At 38.2% G+C, this 24,847-nt stretch overlaps 1 protein-coding gene and 1 pseudogene across 6 annotated transcripts in view; one reads left to right on the top strand and one right to left on the bottom strand.

The window, feature by feature from the left end:
* Positions 1 to 24,847, top strand: part of KHDRBS3 (KH RNA binding domain containing, signal transduction associated 3) — a 197,800-nt gene that overhangs the window by 146,318 nt on the left and 26,635 nt on the right. For 4 of the 6 annotated variants that reach the window (XR_009215019.1, XM_032760488.2, XM_058444612.1 and 1 more), the window contains one exon: positions 1,785 to 1,867. The exons of 1 other annotated variant lie outside the window; for it this stretch is intronic. Coding sequence is in view for 3 of the 5 variants with exons in the window: in XM_032760488.2 (XP_032616379.1) it covers positions 1,785 to 1,867 (83 nt within the window). In the remaining 2 variants the exon portion in view is untranslated. Of the gene's footprint in view, positions 1 to 1,784; positions 1,868 to 9,991; positions 10,130 to 24,847 lie in introns of all 6 variants that reach the window. One more of the 6 variants, XR_009215021.1, reaches the window with a different exon arrangement.
* LOC116813611 (microtubule-associated protein RP/EB family member 1-like) lies at positions 19,684 to 20,924 on the bottom strand (annotated as a pseudogene).

Here is a 24,847-nt window from a genome sequence, read left to right on the forward strand (position 1 = left end):
TTTTTCATTAAATTTTGGAAGTTTTCAGCCACTGTTTCTCAAAATAATCTCTATTCCTATTTTTTCCTTTGGGTCTGTCAGTATGTATATGCTCATGTATGTTCATACATTTGATGCTGTCCCATAGGTCTCTGATACTCTGTTCATTCATCTTTTTTTCTCTTCCTCAGACTGGATTTTCTCAACTCATTCATCTTCAAGCTGATAACTTTTTTCTTCATCCTAGTTCTATCTGCTGATGAGCTTCTCCAATGAATATTTTACTTTAGTTATTGTACTTTGCAACTTAAGAATTTATTTTGGTTCTTTTTTATGTTTTCTATATCTATATTAATATTCTCTGATGAGACACTGTTCTTATACTTTTCTTTAGTTGGTTAGAAAGGGTATTGTTTAATTCCTTGACTACACAACTATCCCCTGTGTATACCGAAATCCACACATAATCAAGTTTCATAATCAGCCCTGCAGAACATACATATTTGAAAAGTTGGTTCTCCATATATATGTTTTACATTCTATGAATACTGTATTTTTTAGTTGAAAAAAATCTGCAATAAGTGAACTCACACAGTTCAAATATGTGTTGTTCAAGTGTCAACTGTATTGAAAATAACCAAAGTCTTTGTCTAGTAAGTTCAATGTCTCAGCTTCCTCAAGGACTGTTTCTATTGACTGCTTTTTTTCTTGTGTAGGGACATACTTTTGTGAGTTTGTTTGCATGTCTGAATTTTTTTTGTTGTTGTTTAAAACTGAACATTTAATGTGTAAACTCTGGAAATCAATTTTTTCCAGAGTTTCTTGTTTGTTTTTGTTATTTAGTGACTTTTCTAAACTAATCTTATAAAGTCTCTATTTCTTGTGTGTTGCTATTGAAGTCTCCTCTGTGTTAGTTTACTAGTCACCTAATGATTGGGCAGAGATTTTAGTAAATGCCTGGAAACTTTCTAATCTTTGCCAAGGGCCTCTGGGTGCCTATTGGGACTCACGCTTAACCTCAAGGTCAGCCAGAAGAGAGAGCTCAGAGCCCTCTCAGGTCTTTTCTGGGCATGGATGTGGCACTGTGCATGGTCCCAGCCTTCTAGATTGCCAGGAATAATTCAGAGCTTTACAAGACCTGTTTTGGACACCTCATTCCCCACTTTTCTTTTGAAGGTTTTTGATTAACCCATTGTTTGTTCAGTTTTTCTTCACTACCTCAGGCAGCAGAAATGTCAAACAATTGCCTTTAAGTATTTTCTTCAGATACCCTGAGGAAAAAGGCATTTTGCAAGGGGTGAAGTCTGAGTCAGGTCAAATGAAGACAGTTCTCTAGGAATGGGGTTTTGTCAGAACTCCAGCCTTGTTCGGCCCCCTCCAGCGGCATCCAGACTCCTGGAGATTGTGGCTGTTGGTTTTCAAGGTTCCTTCAGAGCTGGGGAGTGAGGCATGGGAATAAGACAAGTTAGAACAGCGCAAAGCTCACTGTTCTTACCAGGATTCAGCCATTTAAAAAAAAAGAAAAAAGACAATGTTTTCTAGATCTCTGCAATCTTTTGGTTAATTTCCAAGGTTCTGAAAATGGTGATTCTGACCATTTTTACCAATTGCTCTTTGCTTTTTTAGAGAGAATGTGTGGAAGTTCTTCACCATTTTCACTGAAGTCACTCCTTTATTTTTCATTACACTATAAGTAGACATAATTAAATGCTAGCTGAATTAATGGAAATTCACTAAAAGCAGAATGCTTCTTTCTTTTTAGAAACTTCTCTGAATGTTTTTGTACTTCTCCTGTTATGTTTTAGGACTATGATGATGGATATGGCACTGCTTATGATGAACAGAGTTATGATTCCTATGATAACAGCTATAGCACCCCAGCCCAAAGGTAAGAGTCAGTCTTTATTACCAGACCCCACAACAGAAACCATTCCCTTCCACATTCGTATATTCTGAGAAAAGTATGGCAGTCAGCTAGAGAGGGTCATTGGCTTGCCCTGTTTTTGTATTTGTTTAAATGGAGAAGCCCTGTCTGTTCTAGCAACCAGCATGTATTACCCTACCCAAGTTTACTATAATGTTAAAGAAATCAGGTTTGGGAAATAAAAACTGAAATTTTAGTCTAAAAATTCAACTTAAATGTTCAGCATATTTTGAGGAGGAACAATGGCCTCAAAGTCTGTGACTATTTAGTCTTAAGGCCCAAAATTACATTGGAAATGTGTAAGTATCCTACATTGTCAGTGCCTGGAGAAGAAAGTGTCAAAAGTTTTGTTTCCCATTCATAGAACATTTCAATTTCTAAGTAGCAGCTCTCCCGTTTTCTATCAACTTCAGACTCCTACCTGTGAATAATGACTTAGTTGTGATTTATTCTCCGAAGAAATATTTACCCACAAATAATTAAATGTTACCAGAGGCAAAACAGAGCTTCATAGTTACCTCTTCTGATAATATTACCTTGATGTTCATTGATACATGAAATTAGTGTTTCTTATGTTGAGAATGTTTTCCTAAATACGTGGAAACCTTTTGTTTTATGTTTAAAATTCTAAGTGGAAGACAAAGGTAGATATACACATAAAACAAAATATTGGCTTTATAGTGATTCTGAAGCATAAAAAAATATAGACTATGAGGTGATTTTGATGAAACACAAATTCACTTTTGAACTTGTCCAGTGCCAGTCAAGCTTTGAACACATAGGTCCTCTTATTTGTTAACTCTGGTACTGAGGTAGATAGGGATATTAAAAAACTTTTTGTTTTAGCTCATACCAAATTTTATTCTTCTATAACTTGTAACTATTGAGTAGCCTTCAAACTTTGACTCTCAACTGGTCTTTGTTGGCGGAAGCCTGTATATCGTGTTTGTGCCCTTTAGTGTGTTGAGGGTAGACCTAACACTTATGGAGCCCAGTGACTGGCATGTGGTGAATGCTTGATAAGACTTTGTATACACCGTCTAAGTATCCCAGCAACTTTATGAAGTATATGGCATTGTTTTCATTGTATACATGAAGAAAAGGAGCACAGAATTAAGTAATTTGCCAGAAATTGCATAGGAAGTGAAAAGATGAAATTCGGAGTCAGATATTCTAACTCAAAGATTTGTACCCTTTATAAATAAGTCCTTCTCAGATTTTGTTTAAAAACATAAATATCCACAAATATTTCAATATGTAGTCTAAATATCCTAGCAAAGCAAGTCTCCCATCCCCACAGCATTTGCTGAATGCATACTATATTCCTGGCACTGTTTCCATAAGTTCTATAAGGCCTTACAGTCTAGGTTGTCTGAACACATCAGTCCTGACAATAATACTGTAAAGCTGGTGGTATTGCTGTAGATGAGAAGATCAGATAACCAAGAGATTCTGGCACTTGCCTGTGACCGAACAGCTAATAAAATGGTAACAGGTGTGTGACTGTCAAGTGCATATTCTTATCCTTGATACATTTGTGTGAGAGGCTCACTGCACATTTCTGTTAGTTCTGTTCCCGTATCTGTTGTGGGATGTATATACAGTTATGCGTCATTTAACGACCGGGATATGATCTGACAAATGTGTCCTTAGGCAATTTTGTCATTGTGTGAACATCATAGAGTGTACTTACACACCTACATGATACAGCCTGCTACACATCTGGGCTGTATGGTCTACCTGAACAGCATGTTACGATATTGAATACTGCAGGCAGTGGACGCACAATGGTATTTCTGTATCTAAACATGTATAAACATAGAAAAACTTCAGTAAAACTATGGTATAAATGATAAAAAGTGGCATACCCATACAGGTCACTTACCATGAATGCAGCTTGAAGGACTGGAAGTTGCTCTGGGGTGAGTCAGTGAGTGAGTGGTGAGTGAATGTGAAGGCCTAGGACATTACCGTGCACCACTGCAGGCTTTATAAACACTAACCGCTTAGGCTACACTCAATTTATTAAAAGTCTTCTTTCTTCATTAGTAAATTAACCTTAGCCCTCTGTAACTTCTTTACGTTATAAACTTATAGTTTTTATTAATTTTTGACTCTTATAATAATACTTAGCTTAAAACACAAATACATTGTACAGCTGTACAAATATATTTCTTTTCTTCATATCGTTATTCTGTATACTTTCATCTATTTTAATTTTTTTTTTTTTTTTTTTTTTTTTACTTTGTAAACTCTTTTTTTTTCTCCTCTGTCGCCCAGGCTGGAATGCAGTGGCGTGATCTCAGCTCACTGCAACCTCCTCCTTCCAGGTTTAAGGAATTCCTGTGCCTCAGCCTCCGGAGTAGCTGAGATTACAGGCATGTGCCACCACGCTTGGCTGATTTTTGTATTCATAGTAGAGATGAGGTTTCGCCATGTTGCTCAGGCTGGTCTTGAACCCCTGGGCTCAAGCAGTCTGCCCACCTTAGCCTCCAAAAGAGCTGGGATTACAGGTGTGAGCCACCACACCAGGCCTACCTTTTTGAAAGTTAAAAACAAAGACATAAATACACACATTTGCATAGACCTACCAGGGTCAGGATCATTGAGATGTCATAGGCGACAGGAATTTCTCAGCACCGTTATGATATCACAGAGCCGTCGCTGTACCTGCAGTCTGTTGTTGACTGAGACGTTGTTATGCAGCACATGACTCTATTCAGTGTGGTGGGCTTTCAAATGCAAGCATGTTTTTTGGCTTGAATTGTATCACAATATAGTGATGTTTACAGTTCGATTCATTCTGTGGAGAAAAGAGAAGCGACTTAATATTTATTGAGTATTTAATGTGTTTCAGATACTATGCTAAATGCTTTTTGTATTTGATTTCAGTATGTCTTCACAGGCATCAACCCAGTCCTATACAATAAATATAGTTTCCTCCAGTTAGTAGATGTAGAAACCAAGGTGTAACTTTTTTTATGAAGTATATTTACAATACAAGATTATAGTCCATGTGATCTTTTGGTTTTTGATATTTGATATAAAGAACCAAACTTAAAGCATTTGCCCTATTAAATGCTGTGATCTGTCAAGGAGAGTGATGTCAAAATGTGACTGCAGGTAAACTGATAGATCACTAAGGGGAGCTAGCATTTACTTAGAGCCTGCTCTAAATCAGGCATGGAATGGTAATCTGTTACTTACGTGTCTTGTTTTAATACAAATGACAACAGCAAGAGTTAATATACATGATGAAACTGAGGCTCAGAGAAGTAGGTGACTAATCCCACATGTGAACCCAGGCTTTTAAAGCTCATGGTCTTTCTACTTTAAGCTCTGATTATGTATTTATATGATAGATGACAAGCATTTATTCTTTGTTTATTTATTCAATCGGTGTTCATTGAATGTCCATTTTGTGCTAGGCATTATGCTTGATGCTTGTAATAGAAAGATTATTAAGACGGAGACTCTAGCCTTGAAAAGCTTACTGGCTAGAAAGAAACAAATATAAATATTTTAAAACAATGTAATATTCTAATTATCGTGAGAGGTCTGAGGAGAAATTCATTGTTTTCATAAGAAGACTATGCTAAATTCTGGTTGGGAATACTGCGGACATTTACCTGAGAAAGTGAAGGATAAGTAGTAGTCACCAGGTGACAAACAGGGAAGAGCAGTTCACAGAGTAAGGCTAGCAAGTCACAGAGGCATGAAACAGTAAGTTTTGTGTGGCAAGTACACATAATTGTGTAGGGCTGGAATATGTGGCACACAGGAGCTGTGGGGAGAGAGGGGCCAGGAGGAGTGACAGCATGTTTCCTCCACAAGGAGCTGAGACAGTGCCTTTGAAGAGTTACATGTAAAGGTATGATGTGTTTATACTTGAATTTAGAGAAATTAATTAGAAGACAGTTGTGAAGGCTGGATTGGCAGATGGTGAGCCCAGTGGCAGAGACTAATTAAGATACTGGTATGTTATAAATTATAAGCCCATTAAATATCAGGAAAGATTCACTAAAAGAAGCATCTTTTGTGACAGCCAGTCTACCTTCTTTGAAGTGATCTTTTCTGTGCTACAACTTGTCTTAACTGAAGGAGTACAGAGAACTCTATGAGAAGTGCTCACTTGGACAAATGCAGAAGCCACTGCTAGATACTCTTGAGTGTTCATTTAATCCTCATAACATGTCAAATAAACATCTGTCCCTTTTAAAGAAGAAAACAGTGGCTCACACAATTAGATAACTTGCTTCAGATCGTACAGTTTACACAAAGGAGACAAACTTTGAACTGAAGTCTGACTGTAAATATGTATTAGTATCTTTTCCACTACAGCACTCTTAGCTTACACTAAATAGCTGCTGTGCTATAAATTGAAAGGAAGCAGCTCTATATAGCGTGGGGTGAAGAAATGGTTCTATGCACCATATTAGTTTACTATATGGGGCTGCCATAATAAAACGCTCCAGTCTTCTTGAGTCCTCTCTCCCGGGCTTGCAGATGGCTGCCTTCTCTCCATGTCCTCACATGCTCTTTTATCTGTGTACTCACATTTCTGGTGTCTCTTTTTGTACCCAAATTTTCTTTTCTTTGAAGGACACCAGTCAGATTGGATTAGATCCCACTCTAAAGGCCTCATTTCAATTTAAATCAGCTCTTTAAAGGCATTGTCTCCAAATACAGTCACAGTCTGAGGTACTGGATTAGGGTTTCAATATATGAGTTTCAGAAGGCAAGGTACACAATTCAGCACATAAAATGCACATACTCTAACACTGGTTTAATCACAACACTGCATGTTTCAGAATTAGGAACCTGGTATGAACCAGTTAGGATAGCAGATTTTCAGATCATCCCCAGGATCAAATAGTAGACATTAACAAGGAAATCATCACAGCCATCATCTTAGATTTCCTGTGTGCTTGGCCTTATTTCATCTACTTTACATAAATTGTCTCCCCTCTCTGCATCCCCTTCGATATTGCTAAATTCAAGTTTAAAAATGTCATTCCCAAATTCACAGAAGTGAAGTTCCTCATTCCCAAATTCAGAGAAGTAAAGCACAAAGAAATCACCTCGGTGCCAAAACATTTCTCTTTTGTACTGTCTCCATTGCCTTTCAGCTCTCCCTTTGTCATGGTTTTGATTACAGTTGCTAGGACTAATTGCTGTTTATATTTCCCATATACAGTATTCAAAAATCTAATACTTTGTGATGCTTTAGGAATTATGCTTCAATATGAACTAGAAGTTTATCAAATTTGGACTACCTTAAGCAAATAGGGAATTTAATTTATATTAAATATACGTATTAAAGTTGTAGGCTTAAACTAGTGAAATTAAGAAATTTGTTTTTCTACTTTTACATTAGATCCTTTCAGTGAATAGCATTTACTGCCACTGCTGTCAAGGAGCAGCCAGTTTTCAGATGCACCAGTGGGCAGTGCCATATAGCACTTGATGTCTAATCTAACATGTCTTGATTTTGACAATTCAGGTTCTGTAAGATTTCATATGTAAATAGTTCTCTCAATTCAGAATTTGAAAGTACGTGCTATTCTACAGTTATAGTTCAGTATTAGTGAAGAATTCTTCACTTGGCCGCCTTTTAGAGTACAAAGCTGTTCTGCAAATGTTCTTTGACATTTTGTGCGGCAGGAAGGAGCGCAGAGCAGAGGTAAAAGCTGCTCAGTCCCCCATGGCAGCCACTGGACATGGAGCTGTGGACCCTTGACCCGTGGCCAGTCCAGACTGAGATGTGCTGGAAGTGTAAAACTCACACCACATTCCAGAGACTTTGTATGAAAAAAAGAATGTTAAAAAAATTATTACAATTAATTTCACCTATTTCTTTTTACTGTTTTTACATGTGGCTACTGGAAAGCTCTCTATTACGGTGTCTTCTCACAGACAGCACTGAGTTCAGTGATTCTGCCTGTGTCTGTCTCTGGCATATACTCACTTAGGGGTAAGCAAGACAGCAAGACAGTCCACAAGCCGCAGAGAGAGAACTGGAAAGCGGCACCTCGTATTCCTACCTTTTAAATGTCTATTTTAATGTTCTGTATGTTATTTAAAATATAGCATAGTAATATTATAGTACGCATAAGCACATTACAGTTACAAGTTCAGAAACATTTTTATTTATGCCGTTGTATTATCAGAAACAGAGACCGGTGCCACAGTGGTTAAGAGTCTGACGGACCTATGGTCAGACACCAACTTTAACATTTACTGGCTCTGTAATTTGGGGTGAGTTATTTAACCTCTTTAAGCCTCCTTTTATAAACTGTGTAACAGTTTCTACTTGTGAGAAAAGTGTAAAAAGGTTCTCGTTGAGAGGGCCTGCCTGAAGGCTGAAAGAGACAGAGAAGCATGTAGTCTTTGTAAACTGTGTGGAGGGAAGTCTGTTGTCCACTCTGTTGTCTCTGCTTGAGGACTGAATGAGATGGTTTGCATTGGGAGGTAGCACAGTGTGAGCCCGAGTTCCTGCCATCCTCTGCAGCTCTAAATTCCTTCTGCTTGTTGTTTCACACAAGAGTGGCTACGAAGAGCAGGTTCTGGGAAACCTGCAAGGACTGTGTGAGCGAATGTTTTGTAGTGAGAGAGGAAAGCTTGCAAAGGGCTTCCTCCCCTGTGGATGGTCAGTGTCAGTATTTCCTGTACACTGAGAGGTGGTAAGGTCAACAGCCGTATCCCACCTGAAAACAAAATTGAATAAGACAGCAAGGCGGCCTGGCTACCGTTGAGTATGATCTGTTGTGTGGAAGGGCCTCTTTCCATAGTGACTTTTAAACTCCTGAGGTCCTCATTATTATGACACTGTTGTGTTACAGAAACAAGTTTCTCTTTGGAGGTTTTACAAATTAGGATTTTTTTCTCCCAATTTTCAAATACCTTGTATTCAAATCAGTACAAATGAAAATTCCTATAAAAAATTCAGTATGGTTCAGGTACATTTCCCGATTGATTTTTATAATGACCTTGATAATGCTAACATTACAGTATAAAACAAAAGCATTGTTTGTCTAACTTCACACATTTAATGAGTAACAAGATTTTGACACAGTTACTGTGAAGAGAAATATAAACTATTCTTTACAATATTGGAATTATTCTAATACACATTGGCTCAAAAATAGATGTTGATTACTTCCTGTGGATACACAGCTTCTGAATAGCTAGTGTAGTGAATCAAAACGAATGGGTGATAACGTCCTCAGCCCTCAGAGCCCTTCCTCTGCCCCGACATGGCTTGAATCTTCACAGACCATTTCTGACTCCCGGAAACCCCTTGTAAATGTCTTCATTTTATTCTAAACTAAGTGGAATTAGTTTACCTTTGATGTCTTATTTACAATCCTGATAACTATCATAATTTTTTAGTCTATGTTTCTGAATAAGTATAAATTCTCCAAAGAACTGTTTGGCTCCTATAGTGATCATAAACTAAATAGAACATAAAGGGTCTCAAAAAGTGCCAATAAAAATTGAGCATTATGAACTATCAACAAAAATACTTCTAACACCGTACTATGTAGACATCAACAAAAAACAAGAGATATCAACCCAAATTACCCCATAGACCTGTAAATACTTAATTCTCAGGACCCCATGGTAAGAAAAAAACAAAAAAAAGAGTAGAGACAAGGGTGAAAAAGTGAAGCTACAACCCTGTAAAGAAAAAAAAAATTATTTGGTGACACTTGTTAAAGCACAGTAAGGCAGACTTTATTCAGGACCACTGCAATAGCTACATGGACCACTGCACTGGGACTTTGCAGTGGGGAAGAGAGACCGGGCTCCACTCTGCATCTAGCATTGGCAAATGGGAATTCATAGCCAAGAAGTTGGGCTAGGGTCAGGAGATAGAAAATTACTGAGAGGGAAACATCAGTGGTAGGGGGGATTTTGGCTGAACCGACCTAACGGGATTCTTGCCGGAGGCAGGCCAGAATGGTCAGACATCCCCTCCCCTGGGGAATGATGGAGGATAAGGAACCTGATCAGATATTGAGGGTGATCAGATATCATGGGTGGCGTGTTCTTGCTAAACTGACTCAGCAAGGTTCTTTTTTAAAGCTGGATTTTACAAGGAGCTGCACAGATGGACCTAGGAGAAGGATCAGGAGGCTGACTAAAGTTTAGCCAAGCAGAGAATCTTTGTCAGCTCTGACAGGGAAAAGGGAAGGAACAGCCCAAGACTGAGTGTTAGCATGTGTAAGTATTGCTGTTTATTATAGTTATTATATATTGACCATCTGCTGTAGTGTATCAGACACACAGACACACAGACCCACAGACACACACACACACACACACACACACACACACACACACACACAACCACCCTGTGATCTTAATTTTAACCTTAAAAGGTGGATATTATCCTCAGTTTATTATTGAGAAAACTGAGATTCAGAGTTTAAGTAGCCTGAGTGACACTCTTAATGACACTATTGATTTCAAAGTCCATTTTCATTCCATTATACTAGTGTTTTTCAAAGAGTAGTACCCATATCATTGATGTCTCACAATGCGATTTCAGATGCTACATGGGCAGACTTCTTAAAAAAATTTAATGATTAGATTATAAAGTTATTGGAAGAGTGTGGTTAGCATATCAAACACATGATTTTATGATTATTGCTATAATTCAGTGATGGCAAGTTTATTTAAAGTAAAAGAAAATTAACGTGGACAGTTAATATGAAGTCACGAACAGGATAGGTGTGTATGTAGATGGCAAATATACTGCGTGTCCTGAGAGTTGTTCCTGAATGGCTGGGGTTTGGTGAATGCTGCACTGAGCATTTGTGTCACCAGTCAGTGGACAACCTGAAACACTGCTCATACTGAAAGTTTGATTAGATGAGTCTGAGAAGCAAGACTGACCTTCTCACTAAGTTACAGTGTCCTACCAAATTTGATGCCTCGATTATATTGAGAATAAGAAGTTTTGTATCTTCATCAGGAATTTCTTTAGAATTAAACTAATAAAAAAGGGAAATGTTTTTCAAGATTAATTTGCTTAACAAAGGTTGAAGGAATGAAATATCTATTGCATACTTACCAAGTGTGAGTTACTATGTATCTAAGTGCTCTCATACATGTTGTGTCATTTAATTCCTAAGAACTTCTGTAGGATTGTCATTCCTTAATTTTACAAAAGGAGTTGACATTCACATAATTTGAGCTTGACCAAAGTCACATAGCTAATTCATATCAGTTAGTCCTCACACTCTGTTCTCTTTGAGATCAAGGTTACATTCTTTTGCCTAACTCAAAAGCAACTAGTAAGGGGGAAAAAAATTAGGTTCCTTTAAATGTAGAGAAGACCACTACATGGAATCTTCATGCATGATCTACACAAGTGTATGACAACACGGCAGCAGGACAAAGGCAAGCTAGTGGCAATAAATCAATTGTCACTGTCACTTTAGTCTTTAATGTTCTTGAGAATACATGAGATTTATCACTGAGGAATTGTAGAATAATGGTAGTAAATGAAAACAAAGTCCACCAGGGAGATGTACTACATCATTTGGATTTAACACTGCCATCTGCTTAATGGCATTGAGAAGACTACAGCAGTACTTATGATCAACCATTCATAGCAATGACAGATGCTGCAGAGAGTGAACATACCAGGGAAGCAGGTTCATTACTACAATGTAGATTATGTGACAGGGTTTCTAAAAAGCGTTTGTGTTGATGCTCAAACCTCCAGTTTTAAATCTTCGCTATAGAATTTTAAGTCTGTAAGATAAAGACCTACTCTAAAGTCTTCCCATGTTTTATTCCTCGTGTTTCATACATTCTTAAAATGTATTTATTTATTTTTTAAAGAATTTTTTCTACAAATATTGCATATATAGTCTCTTTTTGATGGAAGAGAATAATAACTTTTGTATAATTTCTGACTTTTAAAATGAGGTAGCATGATTGTTAGTAAAAAAAGACAGTGACTATAAATCCACAAAAGCTTGGATGTGAATGTCAGCTGTACTACTTTCTTAGCTCTATGATGTTGACTAGGTTGCTTCTTTGAGTCTTTTCTCATCTGTAAAATGATGACTGTTTGACTTACAACATTGTAGTTAAGTGAGATAGCAGATGTAATATACATAATAGTTCAATAAATTTGCTGTAGTATCATGTAATAGGTGCTTACCATTGTAAGCATTTTATAGCCTTTTTAGCTACTTTTATTTTATTTTATTTTATTTTTTGTTTTATTTTGTGGAGACAGAGTCTTACTCTGTCTCAGGCTGGAATACAGTGGCACCATCTTTGCTTACTGCAACCTCCACCTCCTAGGTTCAAGCGATTCTCCTGCCTCAGCCTCCCAAGTAGCTGGGACCACAGGAGTACTCCACCACACCCAGCTAATTTTTGTGTTTATAGTAGAGACAGGGTTTTGTCATGTTGGCCAGGCTGGTCTCAAACTCCTGACCTCAGGTGATCTGCCTGCCTCAGCCTCCCAAAGTTCTGGGATTACAGGCGTGAGCCACCACACCCAGCCAGTAGCTACTATTATTATACCATTTTATGGATGAGGAAGTTGTGGCACAGAGACGGTGGAACTTCCCTGAACTCATGGAGAGTGAGTGCTAGAGCTGGCATGTGAACCAGGCAGTCTAAGCACTCTGCTGTACTACCTCTCTATGTAACTGTTGTTATTATGAGTTTAAGTATTATATCCAGAAATTATTATAGTCTTTTCTGAGAACGTCTCCAGTCAGTAAAATCCCAACAAATAATCTAAATAAAATTATGCATGCCATTTTGATACCTTATTTGTGCAATAAAAAGTTGTTAAAGGCTCATTTAATTTAGATTGTTTAGAGTCCTAAAATGTGTCAGAAGCACAGACTTGAGGACAGAGCTGTCTAAGTTACTTGTTGCAGGTTGACTTGTAATGGAGAATGTCGGTGCCTGAATTCCCCAGAATTGATTCATACTTCATTGTTAGACTCACAACTTTAGAAACTGAAATAATATTCAGACATGGTGGGGATCATATTTTTCCCTTGTATTTGTCATCATAAAAGGATATGTTCCTTTTGGAAGGTAATTTATGAGTGTGCATTGAAAGCCTTAAAAATATTTGTGACTTATGACCCAATATTTTTACAATAAGTGCCTGAACTTACAATATAACAGTGAGGGTCTGAGAGTGTGAATATATTTAAGAGGTCTTTAATTGAAAAGAGTAAGCAATTTCTGGAAGAAGTCTGGGAAAGAGGGGCGTAGGTGATAAATTCAGTTTCTCAACCTGTTGGATAGATAGTGATATAATTAATTTAAGTGGCAATGAGATTTAGGAAAAAGCTAATAGGTTCATTTGGGATGTGTTGAATTTAGGTTGTCCACAGAATTGTAACAATTACATTAAATGATTGATATAAAAATGGTTTACATACTAATAAGTCATTATATCAATGGTAACTATATTTCTCTCCCAGTTTTTCTTAGTAGTTACAAAATATATTATTATGGTTAGATTTTTACCCCAATTTTAGTAAGTAACTGAGTTGTAGTTTTATTTTTTGTATTCTCTTTCATCGATGTCTTAAAGTATGTGTACCCAGCGTTTTGACATGGTTAATCTCCCAGAAATTAGAGTAAGATAGTCAATTCAAAAGTATACTAACAAGATAGAGTGAAAATATTATGTGATTAGGAGTGAGGCAGACCTGATCTTTCCACTTAGCTGTGTATGTGATTTTTCACTAACCCTCAATTTTCCCACCTACAAAACATAGAGAATATACTTAAACAGTTTAGTATAGAGCCTGGCACGTGGCACTCAGAATTTGTGATTGTGTTTTATTTTATGTATCTGTCACTGCTGGGCATTTTGCTGGTGCTCTGTAAGTAGTACTGACTATGGGGGGATGATCATTGGCACCTTCATTATCACCAGGTGATAGATTGCTTCCAGCTCACCTCATATCTGCTCATTTTCTGTGCAGAGTATCACAAACCTAACTTGGAGCACACTGCAAGTGTAAAGGCATGAATGCTTTGCTTTTTTGTTGGTTGTTTCTTACTCTGATGCTTTTTTGTTCAGTGTTCTGTAAAGGACCAAAAAGTAGACATATACATTAGAAAGTAGGAAAATAATCATTAAAACTTCCATGTATTTCCTTCATCTACCATTTGTAAGGATTGCTGTACCACGTGAAAATCAATTTATGTTGTAAGTTTATAAAATAGAAGTATTTCATCCAATTGCAACCTTTTTGAAATGATTTATAAAAAGTATTGGATATAGTCTTAGACATTGCTAAATTTTAGAGACATTGGAAATAAAAAATACATATAGGTATATAGCCCAATAAGACATCTTACAAAGAGGAAAAAAAAAAACCTATGCATATTGTCTTAGCCAAAGTAATATAATTAAAACAGTGTCTCAATTAAGGCTGCATAAAGATGTAGTAAATTAAAGTGTGACCATGGGCAAGTTATTTAACCTGTGCTCTAGAGTAAAATGGGGATGACAATAATAGTACTGACCTCATAGGGTTGTAAAGTTAAGCGAAATGGAAAGCATGTCATATACGGAAAGCATGTCACACATCGTAAATGCTATCAATAGCTATCATTAAAGTTCTACAATTCTTTATCTAAAACTGTCGAAGCTAAATATGTCTTACTTTCCAATTTTTGGAATTTTGGAAAAACAATACAGGATACATACACATACCATATGTTAGTACAGCTCCAGTGGAGCCCTGCATGTGCTTCTCCAGGATAATGATTGCCCCTTGGATTCTTTGAAGTTTATGGTCAGGGAAACTGATTACAAAGAGGTGTAAAGCATATGTGGCAATTTGAAAAAGAAGGGGATTTCTTAAGGGAGGTGTGTGGCATTCAGCCTTGGCAGTTTCTAATCCCACCAAATATAGCAATATTGCTAGTGCTAGCAAGTTATTTTTAAACAGAGTGGATTAAATAATTGATACAAGACTGTTTCTTCTATTAGAAGTCATCACTTTAGCAAGGCCTTTTTTTTTAAATTGAGATAGGGTATCAATCTGTCACCCAGGCTGGTATACAGTGGCGTGATCTCTGCTCACTGCAACCTCCGCCTCCTAGGCTGAAGCAACTCTCCATCCTCAGCCTCCTGAGTAGCTGGGACCACAGGCACGAGACGGTACCACTGTTACATTACTCTTTAATGTTCATACTCAGCTAATTTTCATATTTTTTTTAGTGATGGGGTTTTGCCATGTTGCCCAAGCTGGTCTTGAACTTTTGAGTTCAAAGCGATCTGTCTGCCTCAGCCTCCCAAAGTGCTTGTATTACAGGTGTGAGCCACCACACCTGGTAGCAAGGCCCTTCCTGACCTGGCCCCAATTCCTTCTCTGCCTCATCTCAGGTCACTCATTCGTGTAATGTAACCTGATACTGAGTTTCACAGTTATGGCTCATTTATACTTGACTCAATAACCTATTAAAATGTAAAGTCTAACTTGTGAAAGTACATTGTCATCAAAATCTTCATGGCTCCTTAGTTAATCTCACATATACCTTTTGAAGATACTGTGGTTTTTAGAATTTTCTAAAATGGTGCAAACAGGACAATTTGCCTTTCTTTGTATTTTAGTCTTTGCCAGATTGCTTGCAACAGAGCTACCAGTTTCTTGGATCAGTAGTTATAACATCCAACAACACTTGGTGATTCTCCTCACCTCACATCCCATTCTTCCATGTCCTATGAGTACTAAGGCTTCTGTGTTTCTGCAATGCTCTGTGCTCGCTCTGTCCTCCAGCAGAACCTGCTGGACTGTTGAGAATCCATCTCCTTTTCATAAAGAGTCCCGCAGCAGCAGGGACCCTTTCGTACTCATATTTATATCGCCAACACCTAATGCAGTACTGATCAGAAAGGTGATCTATGTGTGTTCTTAGTTGAATTGATAACGTGTAAGTCTGCATCTGTTTTAAACATTTCTTTGTTAGAAACCCAGTAAGAAATCTGGTACCATTGTAAGTCTAATGTGAAAATTGATGTAGTCTTCACCTCTAGCTACATAGAAGAGTAACCTATGCAGCCTTAAAAAAAAAAAAAAAAAAGAAAAGAAAAGAGTGCCAAGAAAGTCACCTGTTATTTATTTTTTAATCTGAGTCTTGGTGTAGTGCAGCTATCTATAAATTCTTTAAACTCTACAGATAATTCTGATAAGCAGCCAAAGATTGAGAACTACTCTTCTTGAGTAATAAGTACTATATAAATTAGATAGTATGTGTAAAGCACTTTGCACAGTGCCTACCAGATAGTTGCCAAGGAAATACTTGTTTCCCCCAAAAATAAATTGTTGGCCTTTCTGTAATGTCTTCCATACATTCATTCTGCAAACAACTATTGAGACCTGCAATAGGCCAAATTGTTCAAAAATACCTTATTCCAAAGGGAAATTTGACGTTTTCTATTAGAATATAAGTGCCCAACATACTTAAAACTGTCACTATTCGAATTTAAGCTCTGTGAGGGCAGGAATCTTCATCCTTTTTTATTCATCAACACTTCTTAAGCACCTAAGATAGTGAGTTGTTTAGTGGGTATATTCTGAACTGTTGTCAGTAATAGATGACCATTCTACCAGGCAAACCAGAAGCAGGTTTTTGTGCAGAAGAGCACAAAAAAAAAAAGAAAAAAACTTGCAGTGGTCCTATGAAGAGATTGACTTGGTGCGCACTGGTAGTGACCTGTTTTTCAGTGAGGCTGCAGCCTATGGTGCCTAGGAAGGAAGGTGCACTAAGTGTTTATAGAAAGATCCATACAGAACATTTTGTGATGGACCTTAATACCAGGCTCGGGAGTTCCACAGATTTTTTTTTTGTTTTGGTTTTTATCGATGAAGGTGCTCCCCATACCCGTAACCCCCACACTGGTCCAAGTGAATGTCACCTTGCTTGTGGAGCACCCGGAGCCTGGCTGTTGCTTGCCCCACCTCCACTCCACTCCTGAGCTATCGTGTCTCCCTACTGCAGCCCACGTGATTTTTTCTGTATAATTACATGCTTTCATAATACCCAGCAGTTTTCCATCATAACTGCAATCTTATATTGAAGTGATTATTTGATCAATGTCTGTCTTCTTTTTTAAATTATTCACTGTCACCTCCCCCAGTGCCTACACAGTGCTGGAACATACGTAGTGCTCAATAAATATTTATTGAATAAATGTGGAGAGGTAGAATTTTACTTTACATCAGTAATATTAAAACAAAGTAGGTATTCTTATCACAATTTCTTATCTGATTACAATACTGTAAGTATCATAGTTTAAATTCTTTTAATGCTGCATATTTGAAGAGTGAGCCTCTATAATTTGATCTGCAGATTATTACATCATCTGCAGATTGATGTAAATTAGTGTGCCAGCAGATTCCCCAGAAACACTAAAAACCATTTGCTGCCCTAACATTGTGTCAAAGGAAGATGCTGACAATCCCATAAAAAATCAAAAGGGATGATTATTTCACATGTGTAAATATTGCAGATCACAATCAGTGTTTTCCTAAAGAGTAATAGATATGGCTTTGAAATGTAAATATCAAATGTGTTTGTCAGAAATCTCCTCAAAAAGATACCTTAATATACCAGATGGAAGGATTGGCTGCAAAAACAAATGCAAGATTAACAAATGATCCAGAGAAATACTGTAACCTGGCTCGTAACACGTTGATGGACCATTTCTAATGGTATCGGAAGAGCCAAGTAATCCAATACCAAAAGATTCCATGCCTTGACACCCAGTGTAGTTGGACTTGGGGAATCAAAAACAGAAATACAAAAAAAATAGGCTTAAGGAACCCAACCTTGATCTTGGTCTTTCCCCAAAGTTGTATATTTTTTGAACTTCTAAGCACATGTTTCATTTGCGGCAGCCTTCCCGGCCTCCCTGCCACTTGGTAACCAATCTCTGACCCCTTTTCTACTCTCCAGACCTTCCCCGGAACCTCAGTCTGTGCTAACAGTTCTGCTTATTACATGTCCCCAGTATTTCAACCTGGTTTTTCAGTGTTAGGTTCCATGAAATTCTAATATGTAGTTTCAATACTTCATGCAAAGAATTGTCATTAAAATTACTCGTGATGTCTAGTGACAGTATCTGTAATTGATAGTATTTTGTAAGTCATCCTTTGCCAGAAAAAAATAAGTGATAAGGATCTGTTCCCTTGTGTCTCTTCATAAGAAATCTTACTTTTCTTGTTAGCGTTTCTGAGAAATTAATTGATGTTTGAAATTAACAAGCTACAGTAAAAATACAGAAGCTTGAGTCAAAAGACATGTCTGAATTTGAATCCTGTCATTTATTGTGTGACCTTGAGCGAGCCACACAGTAAACCTTATGAAACCTTATGCTTAACTAATAAAGTGAGTAGGTAAATTAATGTTCACCTTCCTGAAAGTTAAATAAAATTGTGAAGTTGCAGAGTACTAAGCACACAAAAGGAAACTGTTAGTTGTTGGTATTTTTTTAGGGTTGTGTCACCAAAGCTAAGTTCCTTACCTTTTTTTTTTTTTAACTCTTGAAATACAGAATTTTATTTAGAAACTGTTTAAAGTAGAAAAAAACCCTGTCAAGAAAGACCAGGTGGAAGATGGGTTCCCAATAGAATGGAATTTTAGGGCAACAAGTCTAAAAGGCCACAGAAGAGAAATAGCACCACTGTCATTTGAACAATGGCTGGTTACTCGTATTTTTTGGCATTGTTAATCACTGAATCTGGGTTTTCCTCTGAGTTCCACACAGCATGCACTACACAACAATTTTATCATAAAATTCTTGCTTTCTACACACATTTTAGGACAAGCTACCACCAGAAACAAATCAATGCAAATACATTAGGGGCTGAACAATCTCTGTAGTGGGTGAGACACATTTTGCAGAATCCTGCAAATGAGGGAGAGTTAAGGAATGAAATATTTTAAATATTAATAATTAATTTAGACACGGTACTATATTTTCTGCAAAAGAAAGTTAACGTTTAGCCACACACTAATGCATTTTATCTTCAAAGAAACTAGTGCACTGACAAAGTATTCAGATTACAGTGGAGAGCTGTGGGCAGCAGATACCAAAAATACCCCAGCCTTGCAGATCCCAAGGTAACAATGGCTTTCACTGACCACTCCCTTTGCCAGAGGTCCAGAAAGAATTGCAGCACAGTCACCTGCCTGCTTCACTTCCAGCTCTAAGCAGCAAACTTCAAGGAGCCAAAGAGGAGTCCCCAGTGAGCAAGGGGAGCAGAGAAGAGAAACGTGGTAAATGTAAACCTGAAAGACAGTAAAATGGGATACAGTCAGTCCCCATTCAAATCCCAGAGGTGTGGGCAAGTCCCCAAAAGTAGTTGTTAGATTAAAAATCTGGGTACACCTCACTTCCCCAAAAACATAATAGATAGAAATTTTGGGGATAACTGGAAAAATAGAAATGCTTAACGAAAACCAAGCTCTTCAACTCGAACATCTCAGGGCTGAAACACATCCTCTGTTATACAGGCAACGATGCCACTTGCTTTTTAGCACGGATGCAATTGGCCAATGACACCAAATGGTTTTACAGGGCAACTTTGTAAACATTCCTTTTAGACCAAAGCCTAGGCCTGTGAGGCTTCAAGCAGCCCCGTAAGACCTGTAACAGCAGGTTCCAAAGGTTCCAAGGTCTGGTGGCCCTTCCTTCCCAAACACAATGTCAAACACAGTATCTCCTGTCATGTTACATTTTATATTTGGAAATATGGAAGCACATTTTAAATACTCTTAAGGCATTTATTTATTACAGCATTCTCTGATTTCACATTAGCTTAAAATTCAATTCAGTCTTTACATTTCTCCACTGAGGTCGCCACCTCAGCATATTACATAACACCGTCTCCAGCACTCAGTGTGACCCACATCCGCACGGTGAGCCCCACCGTCAGCCTCTTTGTTTCCCAGGTGAACCAGCTAGATGGTAATACTGCTCTGCTACAAGGTAAAAGCTCCTGACTCAAACTTATTGGAAAAGGAGTGAAACGTCTGCAAAGTGCAGTTTAACAAGAGGCACTTTTTGCTTATGAAAAGAAACCGGTGAGTCCTCCAAGGATAATAAAATGGAGTATTTTACAGTTAAGCACATGATTTGCAGTGAAGAATTCAGATGTTGTTCTGCTGGTCCAGGCTGTTAATACTCTTCTTGCTCCTCCTGTGGGCCTCCTTCATCAGATGTCACAAAGCCTTCATCTGTGGCATACAGAATGTCTACAATCCTCTGCAATACAGGGTCGTTTTTCCCCTTTCTCCTGGCAAATCAGTTCAATGGTCCATAGCTTTCCGAAGTAGAAATCCCTCTCTCCAAGTCTTCAACAGTAAGTTTCAATACATTGACTGCTGCATTAACTCAGCTGCCTCGTTGTCCCCATTGCGCACACCAGGGTTCTTTCACACCACGCCAGGGCCAGCCTTAGAAGCCACAGCGGTTCTCTGTGTTGAGATGGGCCTCTGGGGAGCTGCACTGCTAGAACTGAGAGGTTTCTTGGGTTTATTCAGAACTGGAGCAACGAGAGAGGGAGCCACTGCAGTTTCTTGACCTTGTCTGACAGCCACAGGGTCAGTCTTTTCCATCATAGTTTGCATCCAAAAACTTCTTGAACCGCTGAATGAATTCAAAATTTTCCTGAAACTTTCCTTTTACTAATTTGTCCACAGGAATTATTTTGTCAACACCCATCCTCTTAAAACCTGCTTGTAGTATTTTCAAGTTCTGGATGCACCCGTGTTCTAGGCTTAGCTTAGAATTTCACTTTCTTCAAGGCGATGGAGCCAGGGAACAGCATGTCTATAAACTGACACTAGGCAGCCCCTGAGCACAACTGTTCGATCTTTGTCACGTTCAACTGCAGAGACTAATTGATCCAGGCCAGCACGTCATGTTGACTTAGGTTATCACTGGTCACTGACGTTGAGTATATGTTCACTGCCATCTTTGGCTCTTGGCGGAACCGTGTCCACTGCCCGCACTCAGCTCCGGTTCCAGTTCCTTACTTTTTAGGCAAGAATGAATGTTTGCTGAATAGATTGTATGACAACAAAAATAAGGACTCATTTAAAAAGGACTTCTGCTTTAATATCATTAACAGCTGTCCTTCATATATGTGTATAACACATTTCATTTAAACTTTACAACAGTCCTATGAAAGTTTTTTTCTAAACTTTTACAGATGAGAAATTGAATTAACTTTAAGCTGACGGAGAATAAATCCTAAAGCCTAATTTCTGATATTCGTTTGGCTTCAAAGCCTGGTTTTTGACTCTTCTATGCCAGCTTCTAAAATGATTACAGTAAGATGGAGAAACCTGCTTAAAAATGAAAACCTGAGCCTATAAAAGTAAATATGGCATTGCACAGACCTCACACGTGTACATCAGCGTGTCCTCTGTGAGCTGCACGCCCGGCCATTGCTGAGGCTTCCTGGCACGGTGGACTTGGGTGTGTTGGAGGAGTAAAGAGGCACAGTGGGAACTGAGGCTGTTCTCATAAGGAAAGCATTATTCTCCTTGTCTCCTTTTTCTTGGAATCTAATAAAAATTCATAATTTTTTTTCAATTATGTAGAACCATCTGCAACCTTTCAAGCAACTTTGTAGTAGGAAGGAGTAGCAGGACATTGCCGTTTTCTGTTAAAATAAGAAAATAAGGTTAGCTATCTCTATATCAGAAAAATACAGGGATACTCAACACGCCTTATTTCCGAATGCATTGCCCTGTCTTTTAGGGATGGGTTAAACTCTGAATTAATCATAAATTCAATCAAATTAGATGTTTTATTTTTCTCTCATGCAAGGATGTAATCAGCTCCAAGCTCATGTGACAGCTTTCTATAGTTACTAAGAATCCAGGCTGCTTCTGCCCTTCTCTTCCGCACTCCTTCACCCTGGCTTCTATCCCAAGGCTTTTCTCATTCACAGTGGCTATTATACTTCCAGCTGCCAAGCTGAGGTTCAGGCAGGAAGAAGTGGGAAGAGTGGAAAGCCATGCCTCCTAGGTGAGTTGGCCTTCTGTTAGGAAATGTCCTGGAAGCTTCACTCCATAAATTTTGCTTCTGTCTCATTGGCTACTTCATCTGCAAAAGGATTGATACATTATCACTAGCACCCAATCCCCAGCCTTATAAGGGATCTGTTGGTAAGAAAGAAGGTGAAGATGCATGTTAAACAGGCAGCAACAAATGCCTATTGGTTATTACCTTTTAACATACAAATTAGGGATTTTTCTTTTAGATTTTTTCCTTTTACTGAGATATAATGTACATACAGCAAAGAGCATAAATTTTTATTTAACTGAAAAAAATAGTTCAGTGAAAGTTAACATATGTATACACCCACATAACCATGAGGAGAACGTTTCCAGCACCCCAGAAATTTCTGTGGCTTTTTCTCTTAGATGTTGATTATCAGTTATCTTACCTCTAGCCATCTCCTTTTGATTCTGAATTACATGGCTTTTTTTAAGAGTACCCAAACATATCTCTTATTATTCTGAGAATGTAGTGATTGACAGTTAAATTAGATGGTAGTGAAAAGCAGGTGGTGTTGAAAAAAATCTACACTTGGCATTCGGAGTAACTAGACTTCTATCCTGATTCCGTGCATTCTAGCCATGTGACTTAGACAATGTCTAAACTTTATGCCTGTGATTAGCTGCTTTCTTATTACTAAGCCAGAATGAATGCTGTTGTTCTGCTTAGAATGATTTTTTTCTTCATCTTTGTCTAGCTTTTCTGTTAGTTGTCAATTGAAGCATTTCTTTTTTCAGGAATCTTCTCATGTCCCCCAAAACTGGTTCAGGTGTCCCACCTCTGAGTTCCTACAGAACTCTGGGTTTCTCGGTATCATCGTGTTCCATTCCCTGGTTGACACTTGTCTCACTTGTACACTAGACTCAACATGATTTATCACAAAGACCAAATCTTGTTTGCTGCTGCATTCCAAGGCCCAGCATATAGTGGGTGCTCTGTAAATATCTGCTGAATAGATGTCGAATGAAAAAGATGGTCTCTGAACCTCCTAATTTTGTACTAAGATTATTTCACAAAACACAGTAGAAGTGGTGAGAGCTTGTTTTCTTAAACGGCAGAAAAGTGTCGTTTTTAAGCCTAAATTTATGAAATAGACATAACAGCTTTATTGCAACTTTATTTTGAAGATGAAAGATAAATTGTGTAGAATACATGGCTTATAATAGGTATTTGATAAGTGATATCTATTATTAGTGTGATATTAAATTTTCCTTGCATGTCTTTATGTCTCATGTGACTGTGAACTCATTGTCTCCACATGCCCATCATCTAGCATCAGATAGTAGTAGTTGCAATAGGGCCGTCTCTAAATCAGTCTTGCCAGAAACTTCCAGGGCACATGCTTCCTTATTGCTTCCTCTGAGTAATCTGTCTTCCTGAGTCTTCTTACACAGAAGGTGGTACTCAAGCTTTGTGGAGAATAAAATAAGAGAAAAAGGATTCTGAGTGTCTCATGAGAGATTAAGGTTAAACACAAAGCAAGAACTTTCTGGCAGACCTGTTTGAGGGTATTACTGTGACAGGTTATTCAGGTTTCATCCCTAGAAGTCTTTGAAAGTGGAGAGATAATCATTTCTCTCAGATGATTAAGACAGTTTAGCCTGAAGGCCAGTAGATGGGCCACATGACCTCTGAAGGTCGATTTCTTCCCTTTGATTCAGCCAAGTACCAGTAAGTTCCTGCACTTTGTAGTGGAGATAAAGTTTAGAAGTATTTCACAGTAGAAAAGGGAAGGGACCAGCTGTAAAAGACAAAAGTTTGTGTCTCCAATTCTCTGGCAAACCTGTGTTAGCATTTGAAATCCTTTTATTTGACAAAGTGATTATTATATCTGAGGTTTTGCAAACTTAATTACAATAGGGTTAAGGATAACAGTCACCATTTATTTTGTACCGACTAAATGGCAGGCCAGTGACTAGTGTTTTGTGTAAGTGAACTCATTTAATTATCACTCGTTCATTATCAGCCTGGCTGTAAGACAGCTGCAGCAGACACTTATTGAGCAGAAAGTATAAGCCAGATTCCTTCATTCATTCATTCGTTCATTCATTCTGTCAATGTCTTTATTGAGCACTTTTATGTCTGAAGCACTTCTGGAAACTGGAACTTGAAAGATAACTGCCTGCCCAAGCTTACTCTGCTTCTAAGTGGAAGAAGAGGATTCAAAACTCAGCGAGCCTTTCATCCAAACTGTGGGCTCTTAATCATTACTGCATGCTAGGTCTCCATAACAATAATGGACTTTGTTCATAAAATGCTTTCACATACAATCGTAGTTGATCCTATAGCAGCCAGTGAAATACCTAGAATGTGAGATGGAGAGTTATTGGATTGAGGTGCAAAGAAATACTGAAGTTATTGATTGGGACATCTAGAATACTGTAGGACTGTTAGAACCCATGTTCTATGTCTGAGCTTGAATACTTCACCTGATAGGAGAGCAAATGCTCTAACCCCAGTAAACTCAGTAACCCCTGTCAGGCTTCTGACTGTTTCATGGCAGCAGACTCCACCCATATAGTAACTTCTGGAAGATTATGGAAAAAGCCGCGACAATCGGCAGAAACACCTCCGGAGGGGAAACATTCTGCTGCTGGAGCCTCTTAGGAGATGGTTTATGGTGGGAGTGAAGAGATGAAAGACAAGCCACTAGCATTTACAGCGACATGATTGGGGGCGGGGAGGGAGTAAGGAATGTCTGGTACCAAGGCTAGAAAACCTCCTGGAAGAGAACCTGAGACAAGTAATTGCCTATGGAGTCCCACCTGAGCTTGATGGAGCATCAGTGCCTGTGCTTTCCTGAGGAAGGAGCCCTTGGGTCTGGAATTCCTGTGGTGGTCTGAGTTTCAGCAGACTGA

Source organism: Hylobates moloch, unplaced genomic scaffold (genome assembly GCF_009828535.3).
Source record: "Hylobates moloch isolate HMO894 unplaced genomic scaffold, HMol_V3 SCAFFOLD_9, whole genome shotgun sequence".
Taxonomy (NCBI): Eukaryota; Metazoa; Chordata; class Mammalia; order Primates; family Hylobatidae; genus Hylobates; species Hylobates moloch.